This window comes from Scyliorhinus canicula, chromosome 1 (genome assembly GCF_902713615.1).
Source record: "Scyliorhinus canicula chromosome 1, sScyCan1.1, whole genome shotgun sequence".
Taxonomy (NCBI): domain Eukaryota; kingdom Metazoa; phylum Chordata; class Chondrichthyes; order Carcharhiniformes; family Scyliorhinidae; genus Scyliorhinus; species Scyliorhinus canicula.
This window is the reverse complement of record NC_052146.1, coordinates 17,934,366-17,948,061: the sequence shown is the minus strand read 5'-3', so window position 1 is coordinate 17,948,061 and position 13,696 is coordinate 17,934,366. Positions and strand designations below refer to the sequence as shown.

At 48.8% G+C, this 13,696-nt stretch overlaps 1 protein-coding gene across 4 annotated transcripts in view; it reads left to right on the top strand.

The window, feature by feature from the left end:
* LOC119974608 (unconventional myosin-XVIIIb-like) overlaps nucleotides 1–13,696 on the top strand; it is a 390,682-nt gene that overhangs the window by 311,538 nt on the left and 65,448 nt on the right. For all 4 annotated transcript variants that reach the window (XM_038813932.1, XM_038813847.1, XM_038813761.1 and 1 more), the window contains 2 exons: nucleotides 697–780; nucleotides 6,232–6,369. In XM_038813932.1, coding sequence (XP_038669860.1) covers nucleotides 697–780; nucleotides 6,232–6,369 — 222 coding nt within the window. The remainder of the gene's footprint in view (nucleotides 1–696; nucleotides 781–6,231; nucleotides 6,370–13,696) is intronic.

The window sequence follows — 13,696 nt, the reverse complement described above, 5'->3', positions numbered from 1 at the left end:
CAGAGTGCCCGTCAAATGGGCTGTTTGTCCTGGTGGTGTTTAGTTTCCTGAGTGCAACCATCCTGACCTCCGTGTTGCAGCTGGTGGACAGGCTTCGGGGAGTCAGGAGGTGAGTTACGTGTCACAGAATTCCCAGCTTTTGACTTGCTCTTGTAATAATAATAATCACTTATTGTCACAACTAGGCTTCAATGAAGTGACTGTGAAAAGCCCCTAGTCACCACATTCTGGCGCCTGTTCGGGGAGGCCGGTACGGGAATTGAACCCGCGCTGCTGCCTTGTTCTGCATTACAAGCCAGCTGTTTAGCCCTCTGTGCTAAACCAGCCCCTGCAGCCATAGTGCTTATGTGGCCGGTCCAGTTCAGTTTCTGGTCACTAATAACCCCCGGCATGTTGATAGCGGGGGATTCAGTGATGGTAATAACATTGAATGTCAGGGGGAGATGGATAGGTTCTTCCTTGTTGGCAATGGTCATTGCCAGGCACTTGTGTGGTGCAAATGTTACTTGCCACTTATCAGCCCAAGCCTGATTATTGTCCAGGTCTTGCTGCATGCAAGAAGCTTCATCCACTGAAAGAGTTTCCACTGATCGCAATCTTCTTCAGGAGAAGCCTTGCAGATTCTTAAAGTGACATTGTTTTATGGCTGATGTTAATTTTTCTTTAGTTCTAATTCCTTTTGCTCTTCACCACCAGTCGTCCAATGACATTGCCCAGATACAGGAGTTACAACGTCAGTTGGAAGAAGCTACAAAGGAAAAGCAAAGTTTTGAGGAAAAGGTAGGAGACCTTAAGGTTGGCTTTAGGTGAATGAATCAAATTCTGAGATCAGATCCCAGCCTTTCTTTTTGAGCTGAAGTGGAAAGATAGCTGCTGTGCCTACATTGTGCAAATTGACCAGAGCTACTGTCTTAGTTTGCCTTTGAACAATTGCGTGTAACCTTTATGCTACGATAATGGATAGATCTTATAATGAGCTGCACAATATTTTGATATTCGAGCAGCGAGTTAATGTCTCCTGAAGATCAAATATTAATGCATTATTAAGGGCACAACCAGTAACACCGTTTAAGACGGCAATAGTGTTGAGGTTTTTTTTTTAACCAGTAAAATTGGGACACATCTGCCACCTTTTTTACTGAGTCATTATGTGACACGTTGCTGGAGCCTGAAAAGGGCAAAGGAATTACATAAAGTAGGCCACGTCAACAATAAACTGCTTTATTTAAAAAAACTCCAATCCTCAAAGATATTGAGGTGTATAAAATCATGAGGGGCAGAGGTAAAGTGGATAGGAAGGAACGCTTCCCCCTGAGCAGAGGGGTCAATAACCAGAGGGCATAGATTTGAGGTGAAGGGCAGGAGGTTTAGAGGGGATGTGAGGAAAAATGGTTTCACCCAGAGGGTGGTTGGAGTCTGGAACTCGCTGTCCAAAGTGTGGTAGAGGCAGGATCCCTCATGACATTTAAGAAGTATTTAGATGGGCACTTAAAATGCCATCGCATGCAAGGGCCTCGGACCAAGTGCTGGAAAATGGTATTAGAGTAGGTAGATGTGTGATGGCTGGCACGGCCATGACCGGCTGAATGGTCTCTTTCTGTGCTGTAAAAACTCTTGACTCTAAATGTGCTCACATAGAATCAGAGAATCATCCAGTCTACAACGGCCCTTGAAAGAGCACTGTGCTTAAGCCCACACCTCCACCCTATCCCCAGTAACCTCACCTAACCTTTGGTCACCAAGGGGCAATTTATCATGGCCGATCCACCCAACCTGCTCATCTCTGGACTATGGGAGGAAACTGGAAGAAACCCATGCAGACACGGGGAGAAAGTGCAAACTTCACACAGACAGTCACCCCGGGCCGGAATTGAACCCGGGACCCTGGAGCTGTGGGGCAGCAGTGCTAACCGCTGTGCCACCCTGCCGCCCTTATAAATTCACTTTCTCTGCAAAAGTTTGGATATTTGATGCTGAAAGTTTTGATCCATTTGAAGAAGACAAAAATAATTATTGTTGAATGTTCATTAACAACCAAGCCACATCCTTGCTCATCATTTGCTTCAAGCCTCTACTTCTGAGAGAATCCAGTTCTAAAATCTTCGTTGTAATTTTTGTTCCCTATTACTGAACATTCTCTTGATCATCCACTTCCGGCTCACGCACCGATGTTTCACCTCAGAACTGAGCCGAACCCTCCAATAGGACACGCCATCTGTCTGGAGTCCAGGTAGATCAACACGTGGCCAACTAGTCCCTCAGTGGTACCCATGATTATGTTTACCTTCCTCTCTGTTATAACCCCCAGGGGACCCATAGGGACAACCCGATTAATCTCCCCGTGAGCTTCTTGGAGTACGAGCTTCCCTGCTGAGGGGCGGAGGCCCTAAGCCGTCACTTATCGAATAAAGTACAGAGGTATTGATTTAATGAGGTCGAAAGGACCCCAAGAAAGTCTGCTACCGTGCTTGTGGCACAAATTGACAGAATTTTGCGGTTATGGGCCATCTCTGCCCAAGATAGACCACCTTGTATGCGGGGTAAATAATATGGCAACCCAAAGGAAATTGCTGGCCCAACCATTGCTGGACCTGAAAAAGGAAGTTTAGATCAGATCCTCGCAGAAGGGTGCAGAGAAGGGAGTCGAGAAACTCCATGGTAGCATAGTGGTTAGCACCGTTGCTTCACAGCTCCAGGGTCCCAGGTTTGATTCTCTGCTGGGTCACTGTCTGTGCGGTGTCTGCACGTTCTCCCCGTGTCTGCGTGGGTTTCCTCCGGGTGCTCCGGTTTACTCCCACAGTCCAAAGATGTGCAGGTTGGGTGGATTGGCCATGATAAATTGCCCTTAGTGTCCAAAAAATGTTACTGTGGGTTAGTGTGTTATGGGGATAGGGTAGATACCTGGGCTTCTGTAGGGTGCTCTTTGTAAGGGCCGGTGCAGGCTCAATGGGCCGAATGGTCTCCTTCTGCACTGTAAATTCTATGATTCTATGATTCCAGGGAATGTCATGGATTGAGATAAACAGTGTGGGATGCCCCCCCCCCCCCCCCCCCCCCCCCCCATTCCGGAGCACAGGGCTGGGAGTCCCAGACCCCTGCCCTGGCCCAAACACCATCAGGACCAGGCCTGATGGCCATGGGTCTCTACAACCAGGTGGGACACCAGGTGATGTGGCTGGCGAAATTGGAGGGATAGGAAACCACAGGTTAGCAAACATATTTGCTGCCCTAACTGAGGGAGATGCCAGCCCAGAGCCCAGACCCTCCACTTAGAACAACCTGATGACGAGGAGTGTATGCAATTGAATTATTTGCTGCCCCACGAGTTGCCCCCATCAGGATTACTGTCAAGATAATTGGCCACCAATTAGCGATAGAGTTGGACATGGGGCCGCAGTTTCAGTTATAAGGGAGCAGACCAAGACTGCAGTTCAACAGTTGGGTTGCTGGACACCGAGGCAAGATTAGCGACCTATACAGGGGAACCCCCTAGCCATAGTGCGCACGGCGATCACCCCGTACTTATGGGCAGCAGTCTGTTAGGCTGCCGTTAATAATAGTGCAGAAACCCAGACCGAATCTGCTGGGCCCTGGCCAGCTACACCGCCTCCGACTGGACTGCCAACAGATCTTCCGGATGGACACCGAAGGACTTTACAAAGCCTTGGGAAAGACTTTCAGGAGTGCCTGGGCAAGATTAAGGGGGCCATCGCCAAGTTATACGTGGACCCTGAGCCCCAACCTTTGTACTTCCGACCCTGCCTTATTGAATAAGCGCATTTACTTCAGCGGCTTTTCCCCGGCGGCTTTTCAAAAATGCCGGTTATGATTCCGGGCACCTCATTGGCGGGCCGCATAAAAACGCGCGTAGTGGGGTGGATGAGTGGGGCTGTCTCATTGGTCGGTTTAGTTGGGTGTGCGACCTATAGGAGTCTAGGTTACAAACAATAAGCCTTATTATTGTTTGTAACCTGGACTCCTATTGGTCGCACACCCAACTAAACCGACCAATAAGGCAGCCCCACTCATCCACCCCACTACACGCGTTTTTATCGTTGACTTGGCTGGGCTGTGCTTCTGTCAGTGTTAAGGATCAGCACAAGCAACCTGACACCTGATTTCAACAAACTGGTAAATGACTGCAGTCAGATGCATCATTCTCATTGACATTGTTCTGTTACTTACTGAGTTACTTTGTTTTTCAAATAAATGTGCTTTTTTTTCTTTAAAGACCTTTTATTTTGGCTATTCAAAGTATTAATTATTTTACTTAATATACTATGCGGCCCTTTAAAATTGTGAATTTCTGAATGTGACCCTTGCACGGAAAAGTTTGCCCACCCCTGGGGTAGATAGATGGGTTTCAGTAGGGTGCTCTTTGTAAGGGTCGGTGCAGACTCGATGGGCCGAATGGCCTCCTTCTGCACTGTAAATTCTATGAAATCTATGATACCTTGCTTTGTATCTGATCGTGAACTCACCACGTGTGTATTAATAAAGATCCTGGGTTGGACAAGCCACCAGCAGTTCTGTGGATTCCTTGCTAGACATCGAACACCGAGTACTTTACTTTTGCTGATAAACCATTCTTCCGACTCTCCTTTCCAGTACCCTCCTCGATTGATAAACTCTCCAACTGTAGCTCTTGACAAATAGCTTCCGCCAAGGTTTTTAGAGCTGCCTCTGTGAGTCCTGATTCTCTGAAAGTTTCTTGGGACATGAATTTTGTGTTACATTCTCGCTCTCCCTTGCTTTGCGACACTATTGAGGAAAAGCTACCCCATTGGTCAATCCCTTACCACACTGGACAGAAATAAAGACATGCCCCATCACTCTCTGTTGTAGCTTGTTAGAGTATTTGATGGTGGCCTCCCAACTCTCTGCTCAAGGTCAATAAAGAGTTCACGAGGAACAGTGAAATACCCTAAATTTCCTATTCTGCCAAACTCAGTAATTGACTAGTTAAGAAACTACTATTGAACAACCATTTGTGATTGTGATCCTGTTATTTTTTTTGAAAATTGATTCAAGGGCGGCGGGCTTCACTGGCTAGGCCAGCATTTATTGCCAATTGCTAATGGCGGTGAGCTGCTTTCTTGCGGCAGTCCGTGTGGCGTAGGTACATCCACCATGCTGTTAGGCGCATCCACCATCCCAGGACAGTGACAGCGAGGGAACGGTGATATATTTCCAAGTCTCGATGGGGAGTGACTTGGGAGGGGAACCTCCAGGTGGTGGGGTTCCCAGGTAATAATAATAATCACTTATTGTCACAAGTAGGCTTCAATGAAATTACTGTCAAAAGCCCCTAGTCGCCACATTCCGGCGCCTGTTCGGGGAGGCTGGAACGGGAATTGAACCCGCGCTGCTGGTCTTGTTCTGCATTACAAGCCAGCTGTCTTAGCCCACTGTGCTAAACCAGCCCCTAAGGTACCTTCAGCCCTGTCGTGGTTTTGGAAGGTGCTGCCTCAGGAGCCTTGGTAAGTCCCTACAGTGCGTCTTTTGGATGGTACACCACGGCTGAAGTCAATTAGGCTTCTAACATAGAACGTACAGTGCAGAAGGAGGCCATTCGGCCCATCGAGTCTGCACCTACCCACTTAAGCCCCCACTTCCACCCGATCTCTGTAACCCAATAACCCCTCCTAACCTCTTTTGGTCACTAAGGGCCATTTATCATGGTCGATCCACCGAACAAGCATGTCTTTGGAATGTGGGAGGAAACCGGAGCACCCGGAGGAAACCCACGCAGACACGGGGAGAACATGGCGACTCCGCTCAGACAGTGACCCAGCAGGGAATCGAACCTGGGACCCCAGTGCTGTGAAGCCACGGTGCTAACCACTGTGCTATCGTGCTGCCCTTGAATTGAATTGAATTTAGGTCTATTACACCTTCTATCTACAATTATTAATGCAGTTGTAAGTATGCTTATGTTTAGATTTCTTCATTGGAATTACAAAAAGAACGCACGATACAGAATAACACTATATCAGAATGCCCATTTGAAGCACGCATTGCCATGGTAATGGCGTCACCTTTCCACCCCCTACTGGAGAATTAACGAACAGAATTAGGAAAAAGGTGAAAGTTGAGAATTGCAGATGTCTGATCTATGACATCTCTTGCAAAGCTATGAAGATTCATTTGACCCTCTTTGCCATTACCTGTGCAGTAGGTCAATGTTGAAGTCCATCTCTCTCTGCGTCATTAATCTTTTCAAATGTACAGCTGCAGATTGCTCAGAAGAGGATCGACTATATGGAACACTCGATGGTGGAGCGTGGCATCGTAAGCCGACAGGAAGCTATCATCTGTGATCTTGAAAACAAGCTCGAGTTCCAGAGGGCTCAGCTAAAGAGATTTGAGGTAGACCTTTTTTTATTTGGGTGTAACCATTGTTGTCTTTTGGAATCCCCTTCCTACCCTTCCGGACGCCATTTGAATCTCTCGAATGTGCCAAAGTACCTCTTGCAAATCCAGACCCGTTTGATTTAGGTCCTCGTAGATGTTCGCGGTATAATCAGGAATTCTAATTCCCAGTACTCTCAGAGATTAGAAATCTCAGCAGGAGAACACGATTGAGGAGATGATCAACGCCGTTTTCATAAAAAGAGCCTGGATTTGTGACCATGCCACAGGAACATCTGTTACACGGTTTCTGAGAGAGGGGAATGCTGTTTCAACGAGTTATGTGGTAAAGCTGTAAATTAGTAACATGTGATGTAAAAATTATCAGGTGGTGATGTTTGAATGAGTGTAAACATCCACCCTACAGCAATTTAATAATAATAATAATCGCTTATTGTCACCACAATGAAGTTATTGTGAAAAGCCCCTAGTCACCACATTCTGCCGCCTGTTCGGGGCGGCTGGTACGAGAAATGCCACCGGGGACTTCTCTTGGGGCCGGTTATGTTGTTCGCTGAAAACTTGACACCTATGACAGGGAACCTGTGAAGCTCTCACGTCTGTCACTGGTACAGTAGCGAACGCCTGGGTGCGATCCACCATAGATCGCAGCATTTAAGGTGACCTGGTGTTTGAGATACTAATAGGCCGCAAGCTGATTGGTGAAGCCAGAAACCAAGACCCCGAGCTTTTCTTTATTGAGAGTTTATTGACTTGGTCAGCCTTACCCGTCTCTCCCCCCACGCAACCCAGTGTCCCGCCCATCCCCCACTTATACTGTTTTAATAAAACCGGTAATCAAGAAACTAAACTGAGGGTGACAGCCCCTGGTGGGGCACTGTAATTAAAATAATATGTCAAAAGGAAACTTAACTCATTCAACCAAATTGTCCTTACACCACCAGTAGTGGAAGGCCTGAAGTGTACCCGCAGACACCCCGAGCTCCCACCATTCATCTGAAAATGTAGCCACAGTGCAGGGGCAGTCAGTCGGGACAATCCTCTATTTATATGACAACTTGGGCTGGATTCTCTAATTTTGAGGCTGGCGGGAGAACTGTGGTGTTTTACGACTGAAAAAATGGCGTAAAATGGCCACCGATCCTCTGTTTAGCTGGGGGCTAGCAGGGAGGCAGCGTAGAACTCCCAACTCTAGGTGCCAATACGGCCCCGAGAATTGTCGGGTCCGTAGCCGCGATTGCGCCCGGCGGCGGCCTGCAGCGGCTATGCCGTGCAACAAGGCGTCAGCCGCGCGCTGACCCGGTCCACAAAATAGTGCCCCCCTGTTTGGCTGGCTCACATGCCCCGGACCACCACCCAACAGTGCCCCCAGCCCCTGATAAAGTGTCCCTGCTGCCCGCGGATCGCCCCTCTGCCAACTGTGGCGGCGCTGGACTGAGTCTGCAGCCGCCGTGCCGGGTTCCTGATGGATGACACCACATGTTACCGTCGCCATCGGAAACTTGGCCGGTTGGGGACGGAGCATCGGGGGGTGGGCCTCGGGCAATGTCCTGAGGTCGTCGATACGGCAGGCGGCGTACTCTCTGAGTATGCCACTTTGGAGGGGGCAGAGCATCGTGAAACGGCGCCGGCCCCGATTTGGTCATGAACGGGGATTCTCCGGCCGATCGGCGAATGCGATTTCGGCGTCGGCGACTGGAGAATCCCGCCCAATGTCTCTCACCTGTTTCTCCAAACCGTAACAATGTAATTGACATTACAAACCTTATCGGCTGTAACCCATTTTTGACTGCACGTTTAGGCCTATATTCAACTAGTATAAGTCAACTCCTCACTTATCAGCTAATAATTACATGCCCATGCAATATTCACATTAGGAGGCAGCTTAGCTTTATTGGCGCAGAAATATATGGAGGGGGGGCAGATTCGGGGGGGGGGGGGATTCTCCGTTGCTGCTCGTGGAATTCCCGATGGGGCAGAGAATCTCGTGTTGGGCATCGAGGTTCGCGCCCTGCACTGGCAAAGGAATCCATTTGCATCCTAGTAACATCCTAGTAACAAGCTGGACACTGGATTCTCCACACCTCCGTAATGCTCCAACCCTCTAGGCCGGGATTCACGTGGGTGTGGATTGCTGCGTATTTGCCAGCCTGGATCTGATGCGGTGGACCTTATGGTAGGCTAAGGATATTTCATATAGATGTCCCTAAAATCCACCAGAGGACCCCCCTCCCCCCATAATACAAATATGGCTGTCTGTGCAGCGCCTGCACGTTCTGCGTCCGCATCCTGCACGTCCGCGTGGGTTTCCTCCGGGTGCCCCGGTTTCCTCCCACAGTCCTGAAAGACATGCTTGTTAGGTGAATTGGACATTCTGAATTCTCCCTCTGTGTACCCAAACACGCGCCTAAGTATGGCGACTAGGGGCTTTTCACAGTAACTTCATAGAGTCATAGATGTTTACAGTATGGATACAGGCCCTTCGGCCCAGCTTGTCCATGCCACCCAGTTTCTATCACTAAGCTAGTCCCAATTGCTGCATTTGGCCCATATCCGTCTATACACACCCTGCTCTTGTAACTGTCTAAATGTTTTTCTAAAGGACAAAATTGTATCCGCCTCTACCACTGCCTCTGGCAGCCCATTCCAGATGCTCACCACCCTCTGTATGAAAACATTTCCCCTCTGGTCTCTTTTGTATCTCTCCCCTCTCACCTTAAACCAATGTCCTCTAGTTCTAGACTCCTCTACCTTTGGGAAAAGGTGTTGACTATCGACCTTATCTATGCCCCTCATTATTTTATAGACCTCTATAAGGTCACCGCTAAGCCTTCTACGCTCCAGGGAAAAAAATCCCAGTGTATCTGGCCTCTCAACTCAGACCATTAAGTCCTTGTAGAATCCTCATAAATCTCTTCTGCACTTTTTCTAGTTTAACAATATCCTTCCTATAATAGGGTGACCAGAGCTGAATGCAGTATTCCATGTGTGGTCTTACCAATGTCTTGTACAACTTCAACAAGATGTCCCAACTCCTGTATTCAATATTCTGACCAATGAAACTTAGCATGCTGAACGCCTTCTTCACCACCCTGTCCACCTGCGACCCCACCTTCAAGGAGCCATGAACCTGGAGCACTAGATCTCTGTAACTCTCTCCAACTCCCTACCATTAACTGAGTAGGTCCTGCCCTGATTTGATCTACCAAAATGCACCACCTCCCATTTATCCAAATTAAACTCCTTCTGCCATTCATCGGCCCACTGGCCCAATTGGTCAAGATCCTGTTGCAATCTTATATAACCTCCTTCACTATCCACTATGCCACCAATCTTGGTGTCATCTGAAAACTTACTAACCATGCCTCCTACATTCTCATCAAATTCATTAATATATATATAGCACATAACACTGCACCCAGCACCAATCCCTGAGGCACACCGCTGGTCACAGGCCTCCAGTTTGAAAAACAACCCTCCACAACTACCCTTTGGCTTCGGTCGCCAAGCCAATTTTGTATCCAATTGGCTACCTCACCCTGGATTCCATGAAATTTAACCTTTTGCAACAACCTATCATGCCGCTCTGAGACATCCAACATCCTTGCACCCAGGAGGCAACATACTTCCTGGAGTAAACATACCTTCCTAGGGTATCGTTTGCATCCGCATAAATGCCTGTCCACTCCCCATACAATCAAATCCCCTATCACTACAGCTCTACCACTCTTTTTCCTGCCCTCCTGCGCAGCAGTGCTAACCACGGTACCATGGACCTGGCTACTGTTGACCATCTCTGGTGAACCATCTCCCCCAACAGTATCCAAAACGGTATTCCTGTTTTGGAGGGAGATGACCGCAGGGGACCCCTTGACTGCCTTCCCACTCTTCCTCTGCCTGTTGGTCACCCATTTCCTATCTCCCTCGGTACTCTTTATCTGTGGTGTGACCAACTCGCTAAACGTGCTATCCACGACTTCCTCAGCATCGCGGATGCTCCAAAGTGAGTCCATCCGCAGCTCCAGAGCCGTCAAGCGGTCGAACAGGAGCTGCAGCTGGACACACTTCTTGCACGTGAAGGAGCCAGGGTCAATGGATGTCCCCTTGAGCTCCCACATCGTACACGAGAAGCATGACACGGTCTGGGATCTCCTGCCATACCTTAACCCTTAGGTTAACTTATACAACTATAATGCCAAAAAAATAAAATAAATGGAAAAATGAAAAGAAAAGAAAAACTACTTACCAGCCACCACTACTTACCAGATAGGTTAAATTTAGCAGATCACAGGGCAGCACAGTGGTTAGCATTGCTGCCTCATGTCGCCGAGGTCCCAGGTTCGATATTGGCTCTGGGTCACTGTCCGTGTGGAGTTTGCATATTCTCCCCGTGTTTGCGTGGGTTTCGCCCCCACAACCCAAAGATGTGCAGGGTAAGTGGGTTGGCCACGCTAAATTGCCCCTTAATTGGAAAAAATGAATTGGGTACTCTAAATTTATGGGAAAAAAAAAATTAGCAGATCTCCTCTTGGCCAATCAAATCACAACCTTCCTGTCATGCCACTCTGCAGTTTCCCCCCTGTCTTAACCTCAGATTTACCGTTTACCCGCTTACCTACCCAAGATGCCATCGGTCCAACCGCTCGGCTCCGCTCCTGAAAAGCCAGAAGAAAGAAAACAAAACAAAAGGGGGAAAGCACCTCCTCCCACTCTGCACCAAATTACCAAGTTTCAGTTCTTACTCGGGCTCTCTCACTCAGGCTGTCTCTACTTCATGTACGCAAAGCTCACCGAGTGTGCGCTTTATGCATCTCTCTTATATAGAACCCAGCTAAGCTGAGATGAATCACACTAGTTAAGCTTCAAACAGAAGAATGCAATTTACACCTTTGCCTCTAATCAGGCTTCAGGTGATTGCCAAATAACTGCTACTCAGCAATTAAGGGTGGGGCATCTCCAGTTAACTAGGCCATTGCAGTGTTAATATAAGCCTACGTGCGACAATAATAAAGATTATTATTACTAAATCCTTGCCACCCCACCCCCAATCCTCCATCAGAGCCCCCTATCAGACCCCTACCATCCACCATATCAAAGACCCCCCATATCAGAGACTCCCTGCAATAAAGGCCCACCCGTCAAAGACCCTACAAATCAGAGACCCCCTCCCCATCAGTCACCCATGCCTGGAAGTAACAGGGAAATATCACTGCTTTTTTGCTGACCTATGCCTTACACCTGCTGCCTCACAGTTGAATGCATCTCAAGAACACTGCTTTGAACCTAACATCAAAGTTAAGTGCTTTCACTTCCTCCTTTTCTCAGCAGAAAGCACTTAACAGCTTTTGATGTGATCAGGGGCTGTCAATTACAGCTAGATGTTCATAAACATTTAGGTTAGCTTCAGTTGGGGGGTCTCTGAGGGGGGGCCACTGATGAGGGGGTCTGTTGGGGGTCTCTGATGGGTGGGTTCTGTGGGGGGGTCTGATGTGGGTTTGGTGGGGGTCATGGAGGGGGGTGGGGAGTCAGGTCACTCTCATGCATGTGTGCTGTGGGGGTGTGACCCAACAATTCCTGTGGTGGGGGCGGAGGATGCCCCTACTTGTCAGCAGGGTGAGAGGGTAGGGGGGCAGGATTTGCATTGTGGGGGGGGGGGTCAGCTGGTGGACCTCGGCACAGGCTGTCCGCTCAAAATGGCGGCCTGATAACGGGATTTGTCACGGAATCCCTTGCGCTCCCTGCCATGCATACATGTGCATGGCAAGGGAGAAGGAATTGCTTCCGGGAAATTATCTCAGCGCCAGCACATTCCAGAAGTGATTCTGTTCCGGTGGGAGAACATGGGGCTGGATTCGCTGTAGCCCGGCGCCGAAATCATGATCAGCGATCGGGTGGAGAATGGATTCCGATGCCGGAATCAGGACCGGCGCCGGTCCGCCATGCTCCACCCCCTCCAAACTGGCATCATTGTGTTGCGTGCCGCGTGCTGTTTCAATGCCGTTGGTGTGTCATGGGCCGACCCACCCACGATGCTCCACCCCCAATGGGCCGAGATCTCAAGGACGCGGGCCACGTGTGGTCCCAACAGTCGGGAACCCGGCGTGCTGGCTGCAGACCGTGTCCAGCGCTGTCACACTCGGCCGCGATCCGTGCCGCTGGCTGGGTGGGCTTCTGCTCGGGCTGGGGAGACTGGTGGGGCGTGGCCAAGGTGTGGGCTGTGGGGTTAGGGTTTGAGCATAGCCGCTGGCATGTTTTACGCCGTGACCGGTGCAGGTCGTTAGCCCTGCGCACGTGCTGCCCAGGTCCCGGGAGTTTCACGCGGCACCAGTGTTAGCCCCTCACTGGTACCGGAATCGGTGAGGAGTCCGCGTCGATTTTCCTGCCGTGAAACCCGCGCGGATTCTCCGTTCGGGCCGGCACTTAGTCTCAGAAACTGAGAACCCCGCCCATAGTCTCCCAATCGGAGTACCAGCCCATGTTCAAGGTTACACTCATCTTATAAGTCAGCCCATGGGATCAAGCAGACAATATTGCCAGTAAGGTGTGCGGGAGTTTAAGACACGTCCACACAGAGCAGATGATTTTAATCGATATTTATTTTTTTTACATTTAAAAACTACGATGAACCATACCATCTCCGCCAGTTTACATTTTATGCTTGGTGTATGAGTCAGCCCAGTTTTTGCAAGGATTTGTAAAAGCTTTGGCATTGACTTATACGCTGCAATTTATGATACTTGAGTTCCTGCCCCTGAGTATATAATATGATTGCAATTTCTTTCCCCAGTATGCTGTGACGTCCCCTATCTCCGGTTGCTTGCTGTCTCCGCCTGCTGCTGGCTGTTGCCTGATTACTGCTCCTCATTTCTTGATAGCTTCTGTCTTGCTTGAGTTATTAGCTTATCAGGATTTAATTCAGGCTCTAATTATAATCTTTCAAACAATCTCTTGTCTTGTTACCCCACTGGGGCATGACAATGAATCCCTTTGCCAAATAAAGTAGCTACTGTGTCCTGTCGAACAGTATCAAGCTGTAATAAAATTATTCTCTACATCCCTCTTGTCGGGCCACGCATCATGGAATGTTACAGCATGGAGACCATTCACTCCATTGATCCTGTGCTGGCTGTTCAGTTAATTTCCTAGCTCTTTGCCCATTGCCCTGAAATGTTGTCGCCTCAATCATTTGTCCAATGATTCTTTCTGATTCTTTGTATGCAATTTGACTCTTTCAAAAACTGGCTCTCTGTTCATTCCAAACTGCTTCCCCAGTTTATGCAGTGCTGTAATTTCCCAAATTGAATAGTCGAAAGGAGCATAAAAT